Below are 19,840 nucleotides of genomic sequence, written 5' to 3'. Positions count from 1 at the left end.
GACCCTGAGCAAATCACAGATCACTTCATCTCTTGGCGCCTTGGTTTCATCTTCTGTAGGCTGAGAATCCTAATCCCTCTTATACAGGGGTGTTGAGAGGATTAAATGAGAAAACCTGTGTAAAGCTCTTAGCACACAGCCTGACACATAAAAAGTACTTAATAAATGATAGTTATTATTCCCTTTGATATTCTTGTTCAAGCTCTCTCCTAACTCTAATCCAAACCATTAGGGTAAACTTTCTTCAAGTTTAGATTACATTACTTAGATTATAGAGCTCCCTTCTGGATTATAGGCTTGTAGACTGGGGTCAGATCCATAGAAGTGGTTATGTCTATATATTTAATGCAATCTCTTTTCACCATACTCCTTCCCTGCTCCAGCACCTACAGGCTGCCTCTTGTTTTTCACAGAAAACTTGAACTCCTCAAAGTAGCAAGGCCCATGAGCACTGTTCTTCAATGCCTTACTCCTCAGTAGGAGTAACTTTTACCTTTTTTACTTTCAACTTTTACCACTTGGATTTGATCAGGATTTAGTTTGTCCTAGATTTATTTGTTCTAGTAAACGTTGTGATTTAGGGCTTTAGTTGGGGTACGTCTGTGTAGGAGGGCGTGGATGTAAGTTTGAATGTATGTGCACTGGGAGTGTTATATATGTGTGGGTGTGAGTGTGATTGTGTGAGGAGGTATGTGTTATGCTTGTATGTTGTGTGAGTGTGTGTACTGTGTGTGGTTATATGGGTGTTGTGTATGTGTGTTCTGTGTGTGTTGTGTGGATGTGAGTATGAATGTGGGTGTGTGGGTGTGCACCCTGAATCTCAAGGGCAGAGTTTGCTGCTTAATGGTGTGGTACGGAAGAAATGGCATGAGTTTTAGGTAAAGATTGTCCTAAATTGTGATCTCAGCACTACTACTAATTCGCTGGAGACCTTGGATACTACTTAACCTTTCTAAATCGTTTTTCTCATCTGGGAAACAGGGTATTTTACTTTTCAGAGTTGTTTTGGAGTTGTTTAAAGGATTCGAAATAGCATAGATGCAATATATCAAATTGTGCCCAACACACAGAAAATACTCAATAAGTAGCCATTTTAATAGTAACTGGAGCCAGAATGGAGTACTGCAACCTTAGTAGACCCCAGATAAATTACCCATTGATCCAAGATCCCTCTATCTCTGCTGTTCTTTGGCTTAAAAAAGAACTTGCCACATCCAGAAAATATAGATCCATTGAATTACAGACAAGTACGTCAATAGCTTCTCCTGAGGATGAAAGTAACTTTCTGAAGCACCAGGGCTTCAGATGGTCAGTGCTCCTCTCCACTTCATCCCCCATCCTGACCCAGTAGAGGGGGAAGTATGCAACCCCAGGAAGGCAGAGGATGGCCCTAAACAAAAAGGAAGCAGTGACCAGTGTCCTGGCACACTCTGGGCTCACACACTTCCCATTCTTAGTGTTGAAGGTGATAAAGAGTGGTTCATCTCTCTTTATTGGATGCTTTCAGAAATACCCTTATAGAGATTCTGAATTAATCATCTTCATACTCATCTCTTATTCACTGCCATATTTCCTGCCATATTTCTAACGCTTCTGGAGAAAGTGTTAATGGATAGAGGATGGTTAATGTGGCCAAAAGAAAAGTGGTGGGAAGTTCAATCTTTAAAGCAGTTAAAGTGGGTTTTCATAGGTACTTACCCCTTTGTCGAAAGTAGCAAAAAATTTGATGTACGGCTGGAAATGTTCAGCTGCCTCTTCAAAAGCCTTGTAATCTAAGAGGAAGAAGATTAAAACGGAGAGACATTTTCAAGATACACACTGCATCAGAAATTTCTCTTTTTAAATAACGTAGAGAAAGTGGGAAACCAATTAATTCTGATTGGATAGTTATTTAGTAGCCATTATTTAGATAGATAATTATTTGATATTATTTTAAACCCCAAGGAATTTGAACTGACTGGCATTCTATCACCCAAAAGAGGAACTCTTTATCACACTTTTCTGTGTTTTAGGAAATTGGGTGACAGAAAGGAGAAAACAGAAGAAACAAAGAGAGGACAAGGGAGAGAAAAACCAAAAGAAATTTTTTCACTCAAACTCACTGCTAGTTACGTGTGCCCGCTAAAGAGTACTGCTGTATAAGTGAGCACTGAGTAAGAAGAAAACCACTTAGTATGCAAAGCAACTCAATCAAAAATGACACCACAGAAGAATTTTAAACTTCTTAACAGGAGTACTTCTTTGGGTAACTCCTAGTTTTTCTTTCCCTCTTTTTAAGTTTTCTTTTTTCATTCTGATCTCCTGAGAGATGACTTAAAATTAACCAAGCCCAGGGACTTCCCTGGTGGTCCAGTGGTAAAGACTCCACATCGCAATGTAGGGGACACGGGTTCAATCCCTGTTCAGGGGACTAAGATCCCACATGACACGGGGCAACTAAGCTCGCTCACCACAACTACTGAGCTCACACACCTCAGCTAGAGACCTCGTGCCCCAAACTACAGATCCCATGCACTCCGGAACCCACACACCGCAACTACAGAGCCCACATGCCCTGGAGCCTGCGTGCCACAACTAGAGAAGAGAAAACCTGCACGCCACAGCTAGAGAGAAGCCCGTGTACCACAACGAAGAGCCTGAGTGCCACAACAAAGATCCCGCGTACCACAACTAAGGTACGATGCAGACAAAAAAAAAAAAAAATTAACCAAGCCCTTGCTTGATTCTGGCCCCAAACTTGAATCTAAACTGGTCAAGATAGGCATGAGACCACATGAGTGTGGCCATGCTGTGCCTCACTACACCTAGATAGTTATTGTTTGGTAAAGACATTCGTATTCCTGTCTGATATGTGAGGGTGATGGTAATGGTGTTGGTGTTGGTGGTTGTTCTGCATAAAGTCTATAACCCTGAGAGTCAATGAACCTATGATTCATTCTTAACAAGATTACCTTTTTTTCCATTTCATGGAATTTCATATCTCTTAATCATCAGAGGCATAAACTTTAGCTAGAATCCCAAGAGCAGGCAGAATTTTCTAATATTCAATGAAAAACATTTCAAGAATCATGCTGACTCAGGGGACACCAAGACGAGTAAGACAAGGACACTGATCTCAAAGGCTCACAGCCAAGGAGGGTTATGGGCCCTTAAAGAACCACAATGCAAATGATAGCTGCTAGAATGGAGGAAAGCATAATAAACACAGGCGAGACAGGGGTTGAAAAATTTACAAGAACAGCTGTACAAACTGATACACGTTTACACAAACTCATTCCTCATAAAAGTAGTTGTGTCATCAGAAAATATATCGTAGGGCTTCCCTGGTGGCGCAGTGGTTGAGAGTCCACCTGCCGATGCAGGGGACACGGGTTCGTGCCCCGGTCTGGGAAGATCCCACATGCCGCGGAGCGGCTGGGCCCGTGAGCCATGGACGCTGAGCCTGTGCGTCCGGAGCCTGTGCTCAGCAATGGGAGAGGCCACAGCAGTGAGAGGCCCGCGTACCGCAAAAAAAAAGAAAATATATCATAAAACCTGAGAGTTGGGATAGAGGATTAGGTGGAGGGGAAGAAGATGGGTGAGAGATGTGGAGAATGAATAGAGAGACAGTGGGAGAGTGTAGAAAGTGGAGTGGTTATAGCCGTACCTGTTATTTACGTCTCTCTAAGGCAGCAGTGGGCTCCATGAGAATCCTCTGTCCCCTCTTCCCAGACCCCCTCTTCCGGGTGAACCTCTCCCCACCTCCATGACCCCCTATCGTCATAGAAAGAATGGCCCTGATCTGTGTCCAGAGATCTCTCTTCTTCACTTGAGGAGCCAATCTACATCCCTTTCAAGATGAAGAAGGGTAGAGAAAGGTAATTCTCCAAGTTGGTGCTTCAAACTGTGGTTGAGCCTTTAGCCTTGCCCAAACAACAGCTGCCTTCCAGGAAACCCGGTCTAGTCTTCTGCTCTATTGATCTCATGTGATTCCCTAGATTTTTCCTGCCCTCGTGTCCTGTTTTTGTTTGTTTGTTTCCTCATTCCCCTCTGGAATGGGCTCCTGAACATCCAGCCTTCAACCTCCAGCTTATTGCAGACGTGTCTTAGCATTTTCTCACCTTTCTTGCCCATCCCTCCGGGTTTTCCGTACTGGGTATTGACCCTTTAGCTCCAGATTTCCCCCAGGTTGGCATTCTTAACCATCAGCTGAGTTCCCCTAGGAAGTTCTTGTCACGCTCACTCAACGCTAGCATCCACAGCTACACGCTCAAGCTGGAGATGGACTTTCATGCCCAACCTCCCTGGAAGATGTAGCCTCCCAGTTCTTCCAGGTCCTTTCTAATCTGGTACCAAATCTCTTAGGCATCCTTTTCTGCTAAGACTATTCCAGTCTACTTATGTTTTAAATCCTTCCAGTTTCTCCACTGCCTCCATTGTTCTTGTTCTATAGAAAAGCTTGGGACCATTTGCAAAGCCAATGCCTTCTGTTCCATTAAACTTTCCTGACCAATCACCCTCAAACTACAGCAGAAGTATAGGACTCTCAACAACTTCTTCCCTGGGTGCCTTATCCACTCCTAGCTTCCCCACCCACTGACCTTGGCCTCTTTTGAAAGGCAAGAAGAAACAGACAGAGAGATGGGAATGCCAAGTAGAACATCCTGATGCTTTCAGCCAGTGTGTGATGGCCACGGGTATGTTACAAGGAGCTTGATAGACATAAATTTTTTTGGTGATAAATCTTTCTAGATGTTTTCTACAGCCATTCAGACTTTACGGTAGTTAATATTATATTTGAAAACAATGGCTCCCTCTATAAATGTTCTGTTTCAATAACAATTATTTTGTGCCTAAGACTAGCGAGCATCACAGCTAGAGAGAGGCTGCTCCCCTGTCTTCCCCACTGGATCTTCTCGGTGTGATTGTTACTTTAGTCCAAGTTTGTTTATCATCAGTGAAATTTTTTGGTTTGTGAGACTCTAAAGTATTTAATTTTTTTTTTATTTAATTTACTGTAATGTTCATATTTTTCTACTAACACTAATGGAATGCATGACTGCTATCTGTTTATTAGGTTAGTAATCATCGTAATCAGTATTATCAACAAAATATGGCATTCGGTATTCCTAAAGAGGGCAAAACTGATTTTCTTAATTTTCTGAATTATTCAATTTATCCCTTCCTTCCTACCATCCTTTCTTCCTACCTTCCTTCTTTCTTTTTTCTAATGCCTGTAAATATTAACAATTAGCCAATCTAATTCTAGATGGAGTTTTCATAATGAATTATTGTTTGTCTTTGTAAATTAAAAATATTTCTTTCAAAAATAATCATTGGACATAATATAATTAATTGATTCATTAAAGAGGACTGTAGGCCTTTGGCTTCAGAACTGAGGGTGAGGCTGTAATGACAAGAAGGTGTAAATAAAGACTGTGTTGTCAAGTTCATTCTGAAAATCTTGATATTCAAGCAGTATTTATTCACAGAAATTCTTTGTTATATAAACTTTACCTATTGGTCTGAATTCCACATATAAGATTGTTATTAAACAGGTGATCCTGGTAACATCCAAATCTTGATAGCCCCTTCTCTTCTTAGCTCTAGGTGAAGAAATGGGTTCAGAAGACCTGTCTCTGCTATTTCACACTAAAGCAGTCTAACTGTCCCAGGGGAATTTTACTAAGAGTTTATGAGCTAAGAGGTGAATTGAAAAAACTGAATTATGTTAAAAACTCTTCAAAGGATAAATTATTGGCTTCAAAACATGCCGGACCTTGCTGAGATCCTGAATGAAGTTAACTGAAAATTCCAAGGACCGTGTGAAATACACAGTGTACTGACAAAGTTTGTCAATTTAAAAGCAAAAATTTAACCTTAAAAAGGAGGTTAAAATGGCTCACTAGTAATTTTATTATTTAAATCTTAAGAAAAAGTGTAAGACCAGTAGAGCGATAATTGCATATTCCTAAGGAAATGCTTCATTATTATTTTGAAATATATAATATGAAAGAGCCGGGCTTCCCTGGTGGTGCAGTGATTGAGAGTCCGCCTGCCGATGCAGGGGACATGGGCTCATGCCCTGGTCCGGGAAGATCCCACATGCCGCGGAGCGGCTGGGCCCGTGAGCCATGGCCACTGAGCCTGCGCGTCCAGAGCCTGTGCTCCACAACGGGAGAGGCCACAACAGTGAGAGGCCCGTGTACCGCAAAAAAAAAAAAAAAGAGCTCAGTTGGATTTGAAATCCATTCAAATGATCATAAGAAATATTAACACTACATTTGTCATTGAAAAGGAAAGTAATAGCTGTTAGATGGAAAGAATGCTCACATTCCTGAAGGACAATTTAGAGATTAGATTATCTAAATTCTGTTCAATGGCAAGAAAAGATGGTTCATCAATCAAAGAAAAAGCAGTGAATGTTGTCCTGTCATTTGCCACCATCCACATGTGCCAGCAAAGTCTCTGGTCAAGGGTGACTATCCAGAATTCAAAGAGATCATTTAAAACCTTGATCAGGGGTTTCCCTGGTGGCGCAGTGGTTGAGAGTCCGCCTGCTGATGCAGGGGACACGGGTTCGTGCCCCGGTCCGGGAAGATCCCACATGCCGCGGAGTGGCTGGGCCCGTGAGCCATGGCCGCTGAGCCTGCACGTCCGGAGCCTGTGCTCCACAACGGGAGAAGCCACAACAGTGAGAGGCCCGCATACCGCAAAAAAAAAAAAAAAACCACCTTGATCAGGAACTGTATGTTGCTATTTCAAGCATAAAACCTAATATCAAAAGCTATATTCTTAGAAACAAGCACAAGATTTTCATTCAAAATCTAAAAATATTTTACTTGGTAGTTTTCTACAATGTAATATTTGATATCTTTCCTATTATTTTGTATATTATTATATTAAGAAGGTAAAGTTTTGGGTTTTTTTGCTAGGCCCAAGTAAGTCTCTTCCAGTTTACCACTATGTGTCTTACAAACATGGTCACATTTCATGTGTGTCATGACCCGACAAAGCTGTGAAGTCTTGGAAGTGCAGCCCAGTGGTTCAGTGTATGAGCATTAAAGTCAGATGTCTGGGGTGTAAACCTTGGCTTTACCATTTATTTGCTAGCTGTGTGATACTGGGTGAGTTCACTCAACCCTTCTGTTCCTTCATTTCCTCATCATTAAAATGCTGATAATGATGGTAACTGCCTTACAGGCTAGTTGTGAGAATGAAACTAAGGCGTCTACAGAAAGCTCCTTGCATGGGCCCTGGCATAGGATATATGTTAGTTAAATGGAGCTATTATTGTTATTCATTTAGGGTGGGGGAAGGTATAAACTGGAAGATGTGTTTTGTTTTGTTTTTTGCCACACTGTGAGGCCTGTGGGATCTTAGTTCCCACACCAGGGATCGAATCCTGGCCCTCGGCAGTGAGAGCGCAGAGTTCTAATCACTGAACCACCAGGGAATTCCCTGGAAGATGTGTTTCTTATCCCAGTCTTGGCCTCGTCTCCCTCCCTATATGCTATCCTGAGCTTAATGGAGGAAGAGAGAGAAACAGAAGGATGGAAATGGATAGAAACAATTGAGGGGGTCGGGGAAGGCAGAAAAAGATTAAGGGAAATAGAAGGAAGTGAAATAAAGAGGAGAAGGTAGAAGGGGTCAGGAGAAGCACCCCGGAGTAGTCAGCATCTATATAGGAATGTGAAAATTGAAATAAAGTCACCTAAAGAACTTGGTTGAAACTCCCTGGCTAGGCTCCTTCCCACAAACACACCCTTAAGGAGGGTGAATAGAGGCTTTTATGTAGAAAACGAGAAGACAGTTGGGTCATGAGAGAGAGAAAATAGGTGGGTTGTTGATGAGACGACTAAGGATGCCAGTTGGCCGATGGGGTACAGAAACGGCTTTACAAATAATTTCAAAATATTTTGAAGTTTCCAGAAATAGTCACGAGCAGCCCTTATTTGCACCTCCCACACGTACGAATGCTACCAGATTCTCTTTCATAGTTATGCCCACTCCTTCTAACACTGTCCCTCTCTCCAAGGCTCAGACACCAGAAAAAGCCTTAAGTCATATAGGGCCCTTGTTGCCAAAGCAGTTTAAACAAGTGTCCTCAAAGTAGTTGGCCTTCCTGGTTCCTTCTCTTCCTGACTCTTCCGGACTCCCACTCGCTACACCGATCACCCCTGTGTGTTGTGGTGATGTCTGATATGTTCCTCTGCCCACCCCAAAGCTGGCCACAAAGCTTTCAAAGGGAGTGTACCAAAGGGCGTGGCTGTGCCGTTGCAGGCAGCCTTGGTGGTCAAGGGGGGCTGGCCAGCAGTCTTCCACATTGTGCTGTAGCTCCCAAGCCCATCCCTACCCAGATTTTCCTCTAATGCTGTCCAAGTAACTGAGAAGCTCTCCAACTGCTGACCACAGGAGCTGCCGATGTCTGAGAGACAGCCCACTCTCTGCCCCATCTGGGGTTGGTGGGCAGGTGGAAAAGGCGGAGGAAGGGCTTTTCTCTCTTCTGTCAAATACTCGGCCCCCTTCAAGGTCAGCAAACAAGACCCAACCTTAATGTTCTTTCAGCTCCCCTGCCTGTTTTGCATAATTTCTGCTCATTTGTCCCATTCCATAGGGTGCAAGGAAGATTCTCCCTCTATGCTACCTAGCACGTGATGTGCTAATGGCTCATCTTCTTTCTGGATAATCTAACACACCTTGTAGGGAAAAGGGCCTTTAGAGTGACAGGCTGGGGTTGACAGACAACTTACACTCTGAGTCCTCACTCTTGAAAAAGCCGATGAGTTTGATATGGTCCTCAATGCGCTCAAAGGCTTGGACTTCCAGTTTGCTGTTGATGATCTCCACGGGGTCTTCAATGAGCTGGAATGCCACACACACGCCACAAAAGCTGTTCAAATAAGAGAACTTTTCCCTCCCCAGAGGGGAAATCAGGAACATGTATAGAGGGCTTTGGAGGGAAGTTGTGGACTAGGTCCTGGCGCTTCAATGGCCACCCCACCTTCCCCCGTGAGCACAGTTCTTTTCTTAGAGGAACTGACCTTACCTCAAGGGGTAGGCTGATCGGTCTGGGGGCAACTCCATTTCTCTTGCCGGTTATTGATTCAGGAATGGCATGTGACCCAATCCTGGCCAATGAATCTCCAGGGTAAATAAGCCTGAAGGCCTGAGGAAAGTTCTGCTTTCCTTTTAAGAGAGCAATGGGAGGCCGGATTTCCCTCCCCCCCTCAGTGGATATGAATGAGGAAATGTGATATATCAGCTCCTGCTTCTGGCTATCTTATAACCAACCTGAGAATAGTCAGCCTGAGGACAAAGCCAACACCCCGAAAAGAGCATTATCTGTGATTTACAGAGAAAAACAGAGCTACAGCCCTGACTGATCAAGTCTAAAATGTGCCCTCGTCCTGGTCTTCCATTTGTGTGGGTCAATGACGCTGCTTCTTCTTTAAGGTACTTGCATCTAAAAGCCCCCTCCTGGTTGACAGAGCCAGAACAGGGCCATGGGGCCCACAGTTATCCTGTTGCCTCCCTCAGCTTTTTTGAGGGCTTATAGGTATGGGTTAGCGAGAGGGCCAAGCAGAGCCTATGCGCACTTTTTTGTAGGAAGTAACCTCCAACTTACTTCCGACCCTCTCTCTGGGTTTCTGAGGCAGTGGGGAAAAGGCAATAGGCCACTGTATTCCAGCTGGTAGATAAGGAACCACCACTGTGGATGTTCTATATCTGCACAGGCACCTGTGTTCAAAAGAACTTGACTTCACAGCTGTTATTGAAAGTGTGAGTTTATCTATGGAAGAATATTTTTATAATGTTTGTTGCTCTGTTTGCCTGAGCACGTGGACCCCAGGGTGTTGGACCTCCATGGCTGAGAGGGAGTGTGATATTGGGTGTCTCATTAGCCCTGCCTCTTTTCATCCTGCCTGAGGGGTCACTCAGCAGACTGTTACCCCTCTCCCTACCCCATCTTCCAGGGACTATCCAACTCTCTCTCCTACACTTTTCTTCAGAAGCCCTGGAACAAAGCCAAGGGGATTCTGGGGATGTTTGTGTATAATTGCTAAGAGAATTAACATCTTACTACTACACAGTCCCGATTTGTGACCCTAAAAAATAGTTTCTGAGGTGATGGAAGGGCCAGCTTCCCAGTAGACGTATTGCCGTGATATAGACATGCTTTAGTTTTTTGTGAAGCTTGAGATATCTTTCTTAGACCAGGTCAGTTTATTCACCTTCTCTGTTCTTACTTTGGGCTTTTACTTCCCCCTGTATTTGAACCCAAACAGCGCCATGCAGGGCCACTGTGCATAAATGCTTACGTCCAAGAGAAACTCCACCAAGACATCAGCTGCAAACTCGCCATCAAACTCAATTGTGCGATCACCCTTAAGAACATACAGACTTCCTTCTTCATCAAAACCTGAAAAAGAAACAAAGAGTTCCCCAAATAAAGTCATTCCAATGTAGGAAGAGCCATCCTATTGGCCACGGTCTGGCTCAGGGTCCCTGGGTGACATGGGGTCAGGCTCAGTGGAACTAGCATGAACCCTAGGATCAGTTCCCTTGCAGCCACACCTCTGAAGGGCTCCCAGAGTGGAAACTCAAAATGAACTAGTCAAGAACCAAAAATCTAATCTCCACTCCACCACTGCTTTAATTTTCCAAAAGTATTGCTGACCCCATTCTTCTTATCAAAAAGTTTTCATGCCCACTGCCTACCTGGCTTTTTAGCCTGACATTCAAGCCCTTCCACAACCTAGTGCCAGCCCTATCCTTTATATCCTCCCTTGGGTGGACCCGTGCTCCCTTGAGAACTGCAGTCCTCATCCCTGTGCAACTCCCTTGGCTTTTTGTCCAAGAGCTGCTGTGAAAGGGAACATGAAGGAAAAATCACAGCACATGATTCTCTGCACAGATGTTCTCCTTGGGCCTAGAGTGACCTTCACCACCACCACCACCCCCTTGCCCATCTCGGTCAACTCCTTTGGGTCTCAGCTTACGACCCATTTTTCCAGAGAAGGCCGCTCCAATCTCCCTTGCCATTATAGATCTGCTCTCAGCTCCATTTAGAGGTATTCGCTATAACAGCGAGCCCTCTATAAGGGTAGGGCTGCTGTCCTCTTGGGATCCCAGCGCCTCGAATGGAGTCTGGACACACTGGGCCCCCCATAAATGTTTGCAGCCAGAATGAACAGCTTGCTTTTCTATTGTAACTGAATTCTGCACATCTTTTCCCAGTCTGCTGATAACGCTGCAAGGGCAGGTTCTGCATCTTCTTTCCTACCCTCCATCACTCTCAGCGTAATGCTGTGTACTTTCACAGATGCTTGCTGGAGAACTGCATTTCCCCCCGGGGATGCTAAATAGCTGAGGCTGGCCTTAAGTCCAACGGCATGGCATCCTTAATTCCTTAGATTAATTGCTTTCAAACTCTCAGATTAGCTGAAGGATGCCTTCTCCAGATGAACTCTTCTGCAGAACCTCTAGGAAAGGGAGGCTGCCCACCGTGTCCCAGGGCACTTCTGAAGAACCCGTGGCACACCACGGAGCACCGTTTGTAAACCTAAAGGAGCAATGGGCCAGGTATCCCTCAAGCAGGCAGTGACTGATCACAAAGGGTGCCATGGGGAACCTCAGCCAGTGTCCCGCTGTTAGATTTTTCTCTGAGTGAAACCAGTTAGGAGGTTGTTGCACCAGTCCAGAGACCAAACTCAGGCACATGGAAATGGGGATGGATCACGGAGCAGGTTCACAAAATACAACTGTCCTGTAAACTCCGAGGATCGAATAGTCAGAAAGAACCCGCCCCATTTCATTTAGAGGTTCATTTAGACATTTAAACCCCCATCACATCCTCCATGGGGAGGATATCCACCAGTCCATTCTTATGAATATTTACCCAGCTTGTCCTCCGTAAATTTTTAGATTTCTGGAACACCAGCGTTTTCCTCTAACTAAATTTACTGGAAATTCTCCCAAATTCAACTTCTCATTAAAACAGTGGGAAGGGAGGGCTTCCCTGGTGGCGCAGTGGTTGAGACTCCGCCTGCCGATGCAGGGGACACGGGTTCGTGCCCCGGTCTGGGAAGATCTCTGGGAAGATCTCACATGCCGCGGAGCGGCTGGGCTCGTGAGCCATGGCCACTGAGCCTGCGCGTCCAGAGCCTGTGCTCCGCAGCGGAAGAGGCCACAACAGTGAGAGGCCCGCGTACCGCAAAAAAAAAAAAAAAAAAAAAAAAAAAAACAGTGGGAAGGGAGAAGACTAGGGTATCAAGAGGCACTGGACAGCTCATCAGCTTGCTTTTGACTAGGGAAAGAGTTGAACATGCTTTGTTCCCCTGCTCAAGGGAAAAAAACTTCTTAATTTATCTCCTGGGAAAGAGATACCCCAGGCATTCTTAATAATTCATTATTATTTTATAGTCATGAGTTCTTCCTTGTAGCTAACCCTAAATATTGTTTCTTTTTTTAAAAAATATTGTTTCTTACAATTTAAATCTTTCTTTAAAAAGCTATTCTTGAACATAAAATAGAAAACAATTGTTTGAAATTCTCTAAGATAATGCACTTTCGTGTGCCTGAAGGTATTTACTGAACCACCACTAATCTTTTTTATCCTGTGCTTACTACTCCAAATCCAATTAACCTTTCTTCAAAGGTCCTGTTTTATAACCTCCTGCTCTCTTTTAATAGCCATCCTTCACTGGTCATGCAGAAAAAGTGAAATGGGCAATACACATCTGGGGGTGTTTCAACCCAGCGGAGTAACCTATATTCTCTCTCCTTGGGATTAGAGGTGTAAGAATCTTGAAGTGCACTTGCACTTAACCATGACATATTGACACAAGAGATTACAACTTGCACTGTGCAGTCGCTTGCTTAACCATACCTCATCTAAATCCTCCCTTTCATCCTTGGTGACAATGCCCAGCTGGGCTTTGGACTTAAATTTAGAAACCACTGGGACCCTAGAGTCACTACTATTAATGACATTCTTTGTTGGCTGCTTCAGCCAAGAGGTCAGGAAATAATAGGTGTTGGAAAAAGAGATTTGATCTCCCTCAAAGAGATCACCATGTCAGGGAGATAGAGAGGTTAGGCTTTTTTTTTTTAATTGACGTATATTTGATTTACAATGTTGTGTTAGTTTCATATGTACAGCAAAGTGATTCAGTTATACATGCATATATATTTGGTTTTTTTAGACTCTTTTCCCATATAGGTTATTACAGAATATTGAGTATAGTTCCCCGTGCTATACAGTAGGTCCTTGTTGTTTATCTATTTTATTTATAGTAGTGTGTATATGTTACTTCCAAATTCCTAACTTATATTTCCCAACGCCATCGAGAAGCTAGCCTTTTAACATGATCTAGAAGCTGGAAATAAAGGTTTGAATCTTTTTTTTTTTTTTTGCGGTACGCGGGCCTCTCACTGCTGTAGCCTCTCCCATTGAGGAGCACAGGCTCCAGACGCGCAGGCTCAGCAGCCATGGCTCGCGGGCCCAGCCGCTCCGCGGCATGTGGGATCCTCCCGGACCGGGGCACGAACCCGTGTCCCCTGCATCGGCAGGCGGACTTTCAAGCACTCCGCCACCAGGGAAGCCCAAGGTTTGAATCTTTAGTGTCCATTTCTCCAGGAAGAAACCCTCTTCCTTGTACTGATACAAAGATATATTAGATGACTAATGTGAAATTATTTAATTCAGACCTGTATTTACTTTTGTGAGACTCTTCCCCAAGCCAAGACTAAGGTATGCAGGATCTTTTTAAATCTATTCAAAAATAGTCTAGTTATCATGCAAGAAAAAATGACCGTACTTTTTTTTTTTGCAAGACACATTTGTTTCTTCATGATATATCTCAAAGAAAATCACACTTACCCAGTTTCTTGGCAAGCTTGGCTTCTTTCTTGGCATCCACCATCACAAAGCCTATATCTTTATGTTCCAGGACTTGGGCCACAAGCTGAAGGGAGAGACAAGTGGGAGAGTAAGTGAATCAAGATCAGAAAGACTGTAGAAAATACCACGGGATACTATGTTGATATGTTGACAAGAGGATTTTCCTCCATACTTCCTGTTACTCTGTGACCAGTTCAAGCAGCAATGTAGGGGTTCTATGCTTATGCCCTCAGGAGAAGGATGATTCAGTAGAATTCTGAGAAGGAAGGAGAGAAAAGTGTAAGGACCAGATCTAAGGTATAAGATTTGGAAGACCTTGTCGCACACCCTTCTCTGCCCTCAGGGTAGATAACATTTGAATTGGGAGACAGCAGGATCAGAAAGGAAGCAAAAAGTACTAGATACCCACAGATACCTAACATGGGGCCTGGAGCCCATCGCAGCTACCAAATGAACCTTGGGTTCGGTGGGGTCTCAAAAGATGCCGGATAGGCTGAGGGACCTTAGGACAAAGGAGACCTGTGACCCCAGTACCCAAGATAATCCTCAAGTCCCTCCACCTCGTGGGCTTGAGGAGTAAGAATGCCCGTTGAGTGTATCTGGTAAAAAGACCAGAGGCAGCCTCTGAAGTTTTCCTGCTTCCAGTTGAGAGGAAGAACTATCAGAGTACCTGGGTGGAAGTATAGCCCCGAAGGTGAAGAGGATACAACAGTGTCAGGTGGACAGATGGCTATAAACTACTCTGGGTGGACACCAGCCTAGATGATGACACCAAACACAAGACTGACATCGTGTTAAGCTCCCTGAAACTTAGATATAAGGAAGTAGGGAGACCCTCCGTTGCCTGAGATCTAATTCCTGCCACCTGGCTGAATGGAAGCTTAAAATAGAATAGAGTGGAGAAGCTACCAAAAAGATCATGTTATACTAATATTACATTTCTTTATTTACAATTTAAAAAAAAATAATTGTAGATAAACATGCAGTTGTAAGAAATAATACAGAGAGATCCCTCGTACATTTTACCCAGTTTGCTCCAAAGTAACGTCTTGGAAAACTATAATACAATATCAAAACTGGATATTGGCATTTATATAGTAAAGAGGCAGAACATAACCAAGAGGATCCCTCATGTTGTCCTTTCATAGTCACATCCACTTGCCTCCACCTTCATCCCTTCCCTAACCCTTGGCAACCACACCTTCGTCTCTTCCCTCACCTTTGGCAACCACTAATCTGTTCCCCAATTCTTTTCATTTCAAGAATGTTATATAAGTTGAATCATATAATATGTAACCTTTTGTGTTGGTCTTTTTTTACTCATCATGTTGCTCTGGAGATTCATCCAGATTCTTGTGTATATTAATAGATCATTCTTTTGTATTACTGAGCAGTATTTCCGTGGTACGGAGGTACCACAGTTTCTTCAATTATTCACCCATTGGAGGACATCTGGGCTGTTTCAAGTTTTTGGCTATTATGCATAAAGCTGCTATAAACATTCATGTACAGTTTTTCGTGTGAAGGTTAGTATTAATTTCTTTACGATAAATACTCAGGAGTGAAATTGCTGGGTTGTATCATAATTGCGTAGTTTTTAAAGAAACTGCTGATTGTTTTCCCGAGTGGCTGTACCACTTTACATTCCCAACAGCAATGTAGTGATGAGAGATCCAGTTTTTCTGCATCCTTACCAACATTTGGTATTGTCACTAATTTTCATTTTAGCTGTTCTAATAGATGTGTGGTGATATCTCGTTACAGTTTTAATGCATTTCGCTAATGGCTAATGATGATGAACTTATTTGCCATCAGTAAACTGTCTTCCATGAAATACCTGTTCACGTCTCTTGTCTATTTTCCAAATAGATTACTTTTGGTAGTTGAGTTTTGAGAGCTCTTTAAATATTAGTCCTTTGTTGGATATGTGGTTTACAAATATTTTCTCTGACTCTGTAGCTTATCTTTTCATCCTCCTAATAGGGTCTTTCACAGAACAAAAGTGTTTAATTTTGATGAAATCATATTTATCAGTTTTTCCATTTATGGATTGTGCTTTTGGTGTTAAGTCTAAGAACTCTTTGCCTAATACCGTATCCTGAAATTTTTTTCTAATTTTTTCCTAAAAGTTTTAGAGTTTTTTGTTTGTTTGTTTGTTTGTTTTGTTTTGTTTCCCATGGCTTTCAGGATCTTAGTTCCCTGACCAGGGATTGAACCTGGGCCATGACAGTGAAAGTGCTGAGTCCTAACCACTAGCCTTCCAGGGAACTCCCTAAATGTTTTAGAGTTTTAAGTTCCTCTAAGGCTAAGGATATTGGGCGGAAGCTCAGACAGCTGCTCTGTGGAGTGCCTCTGGTGATGGCGGCGGGGTGTGTGTGTGTGTGTGTGTGTGGACACGACACAAATAACAAATGACACCCGCACCCCTCAGGCGGTTTTCTCTTCTTTCTTAGATTTTGACTGAGACTAGGAAAGGCTTAGGATGAAAGGTATCATCAGTGTTTAGATTATGACTCATCTTGAGCGTCCCTGTAATGCTTAAACAGGTCTTTCTGCGAAGTCACTTGGCTTTAGTCTATTGCGTTCAATTTATTAGACAAGGTTATTTTTGAATGAGTTTTCTGGTTTTCAGTGTAAGCCACTCTGTCCTATTTAGTGCTATCAAAACCTTAACTTAAATGCTCCCTTTCTATCATTAAAAATTAATGATGATGAGACCTGATGGCTTTGTGATATTAGTAAGTTTCCCAACTCCTAAAGCATGAGCCTCTAACAGTGGTTCTTAAACTTCTGTGTGCATAAGAATCACCTGGAGCACTGGTTAAAATGGGGCTTCTGGGCTTCAGCACCGGAAAGTAGAGAATAGAGCTGGGGTGGAGCTCAAGTGTCTACATTTTCATAAACCACACTACCAAGCCCCATGATTCTGACGCAGCAGGTCCCGTACCACACTCTGGAAAACTGTTATAAATGCTGGTCAGTTCATCCAAAAGTGCTTGGCATAATATTTTCCAGCTGTGACCCACGGGCCATGCTTAGCCCTGTTGGCCACTTCACCTTAAGTGTAGGAGAGAAATATTAATAATAGTAAGAATATTAGAGATTAACTGAGAATTAAACAGAGAATTTAAATCTGACCTCTCCTAGACATACATCACCACATTTTATTGGTTTCTTAGGTAGATGCCAATGTGTGCCTTTCCTAGGCTTGTAAAGCATGCCCTTCTCATTACGTTATTGGTATTTATATGTGACATTTGAAGATATATGAGTGGAAGGTGCTAGCTCAGGCAAACTCAGTTCTGTTTTTCTGCTTTTCTGTTTAAGCACAGCCAATTATCGTCCTAGGCACGGATGGATAGACAGAGCTGGCAGTCACAGATGGCCCAGGAACCTGTGCTAGCTGACACCTGCCCACCTTCTCCTTGGTACCCTTACACACAATCCCTGCGGCGTCCTGTCACTCTCGCCTCCCACGGCGATTAGGCCCAAAGCCTGCCCACTTGAGCTCTGTCATCACTTCCATCAGCCCTAGCAAGCACCCTTCTTGGGCCTAGGTCAAGGGTGGCCAGGGCTGGCAGCCACCCAAGAGAGAGCAGTGAGATGGATAGGGGAGAAGGGCTGTGGTGAAAGACTGGGAACTTCTGGGCTGACTCCTAACATGACCATTCTCTCCAGGACCAAGAACCCCTGCTGGGCTGATGGGGCTGGCCAGACACTGTCTGCCTCTCCCACTTGGCTTCATCTCCACCTTTGCTCTGGCCCTAGATTTCCAGCTCATAGTTTCCATTCTCTTGCACCACAATCCCACCGGGCTCACTCCAGTTGCTGCCAGCCTGGCCTTGACTGCAAAGCCCAGCTCCAGACTCATCTTTGAGTCCAGCCTCGTTTTTGTGAATTCCAATAGCCCATTACAGGGACACAGCACTCTGGCTCTTATTTTGCAATCACTAGGGTTCTGTATTGTGCATCTTCCCTCCCTAAGGAGAAAAAGCCCATTTTGTGCTTCTTTTGTATCTCATATCGTTCCTTAGAGACACTCAGCATACTTTGGATGAATGAATGGACTGGCCCAAGTACTTCAAAAGTTTAAGAGGCTTTTGAGCCAAAGGGCGAAGAGGAAATTGTTACCAATTACAGTGATTAAAATTTACAACCATGAGGAGGAGAAAAGATAGAGTCAATATGTTTCCTAAATTCCCAGAAAACTGGAATACTCTTTTCAGATCGGACTCCAGTTTTCTCCTGTTGACTTATAATCTTTCCCCTGCTGGTTTTGTCTGGTTGGTTGGTTGGTTGGTTGGTTACTTCTCGGATGGTCTTGCCTCTTGTCCATCCTAGAGAATGGGGTTGTCTCATCAGTTGGTACATGCAGCCGCTGGGCATTGGTGCAGTGCTCATTCTTTCCAAGAACATTAGGATTTGCTTTGACCATTGCTGATTCTTTTGAGTACAAAAATAACTTTATATAAAAAAGTTATATTAAATAATATGCGTAACTCAGTAGTAAAAATGTGGATATTCATAGTATGTCCTTTCTCTTTTTTTAAATAAATTTATTTATTTATTTATTATTTTTTGGCTGTGTTGGGTCTTCTTTGTTGTGCATGGGCTTTCTCTAGTTGCAGCGAGCAGGGACTACTCTTTGCTGCGGCTCACAGGCTTCTCATTGTGGAGGCTTCTCTTGTTGTGGAGCACGGGCTCCAGGCACGCGGGCTTCAGTAGTTGTGGCTCGCGGGCTGTAGAGTGCAGGCTCAGTAGTTGTGGCACCCGGGCTTAGCTGCTCCGCGGCATGTGGGATCTTCCGGGACCAGGGCTCGAACCCGTGTCCCCTGCATTGGCAGGTGGATTCTCAACCACTGTGCCACCAGGGAAGCCCTCTGTCCTTTCTCTTTTTAAATTTTGCATTGTATAGGTATTTATTGTACCATTGTTACCTCTGTAATGATGTGGTAGAAATAGATCTCAGCTTTAAATGAATAAATGACCCAGGAATCCTAGTGGTTAAGAGTACACAGCTTGGCATCAGAGACCTGGATTCCTGACTTGGTCATAAGTACTCACTCTTCTGTAAAATATGGACAATACCAATATCTATTTCATAAGGTTGTTTTGAAGAAGATTAAATGAGATAATGTGTAAAGTTCTTGACACAGTTTTTGGCATGCAGTAAGTGCTTAATAAGTGTTATATTTTCTTCTTACTATTCTGACAGCTGGATAGGGTTCTGAACCTTGTACTAATTCAGAAATACCAAAGCCTAACATATTGGGATGGAAAAAGAACAATAATTATTAATTGAGGACCTACCGTGATCAAGGTTCCTTGCTAAACAAAAGTGTAAGACACATTCCAGAGTCAAGGACCTTGTGATTTCATTAGGGAGGAAGCTAATGAAAAATTAGCTGGTAAGTGTTAAAGGACTAGGACAGAAAATAAGGGCTATGGAGACAGAGCAAGAGAGCTCGTGGGCAAGGAGGTCAAATCATACAGAGCTTCATAAGCTATGATAAGGAGTATAGATTTAATTTCTATGCACTCAAGATGAAATCCAAAATCTCTAACATAGCCAGCAATGCCCTGCACGGTTTGGCCTGCCTGCCTCTCCAGCCTCATTTGGGGCCACTCTGCCTCTTACTTAACACACTCGTCTTCGGCTGCTCAAAACAGCAAATTCTTTCCTGAATCAGGAGGTCTTTGCACAGGATCACCTCGTTCAGCTCCCATGTCCTAGACCAAGACATGGGCCGCAGCTGCCCACAGGGATGCCTGGTTGTATTCACACAAAGACACTCAACATGCTCTGCTTCTGTGCATGCCCTTCCCTCTTCCTAAAAGATCTTTCCCTCCACTCTTTGCCAACTCCTATTTCTCCTTGAAGTCTGCACATAATGTCAGTTGCTCAAAAGGCATTTCCTGACTCCCAGTCTGAATTGGGTGCCCTTTCTACACTTG

The 19,840-nt window shown here is 43.5% G+C and overlaps 1 protein-coding gene across 1 annotated transcript in view; it reads right to left on the bottom strand.

The window, feature by feature from the left end:
• CASQ2 (calsequestrin 2) overlaps positions 1-19,840 on the bottom strand; it is a 63,800-nt gene that overhangs the window by 28,276 nt on the left and 15,684 nt on the right. The window contains exons 2-5 of the mRNA XM_004263235.3: positions 13,865-13,949; positions 10,302-10,402; positions 8,733-8,844; positions 1,699-1,772 (exon numbers count right to left, since the gene is read on the bottom strand). Coding sequence (XP_004263283.1) covers positions 1,699-1,772; positions 8,733-8,844; positions 10,302-10,402; positions 13,865-13,949 — 372 coding nt within the window. The remainder of the gene's footprint in view (positions 1-1,698; positions 1,773-8,732; positions 8,845-10,301; positions 10,403-13,864; positions 13,950-19,840) is intronic.

This window comes from Orcinus orca, chromosome 1, assembly GCF_937001465.1.
Source record: "Orcinus orca chromosome 1, mOrcOrc1.1, whole genome shotgun sequence".
NCBI lineage: Eukaryota > Metazoa > Chordata > Mammalia > Artiodactyla > Delphinidae > Orcinus > Orcinus orca.
This window is presented reverse-complemented; position numbering and strand designations above follow the sequence as displayed.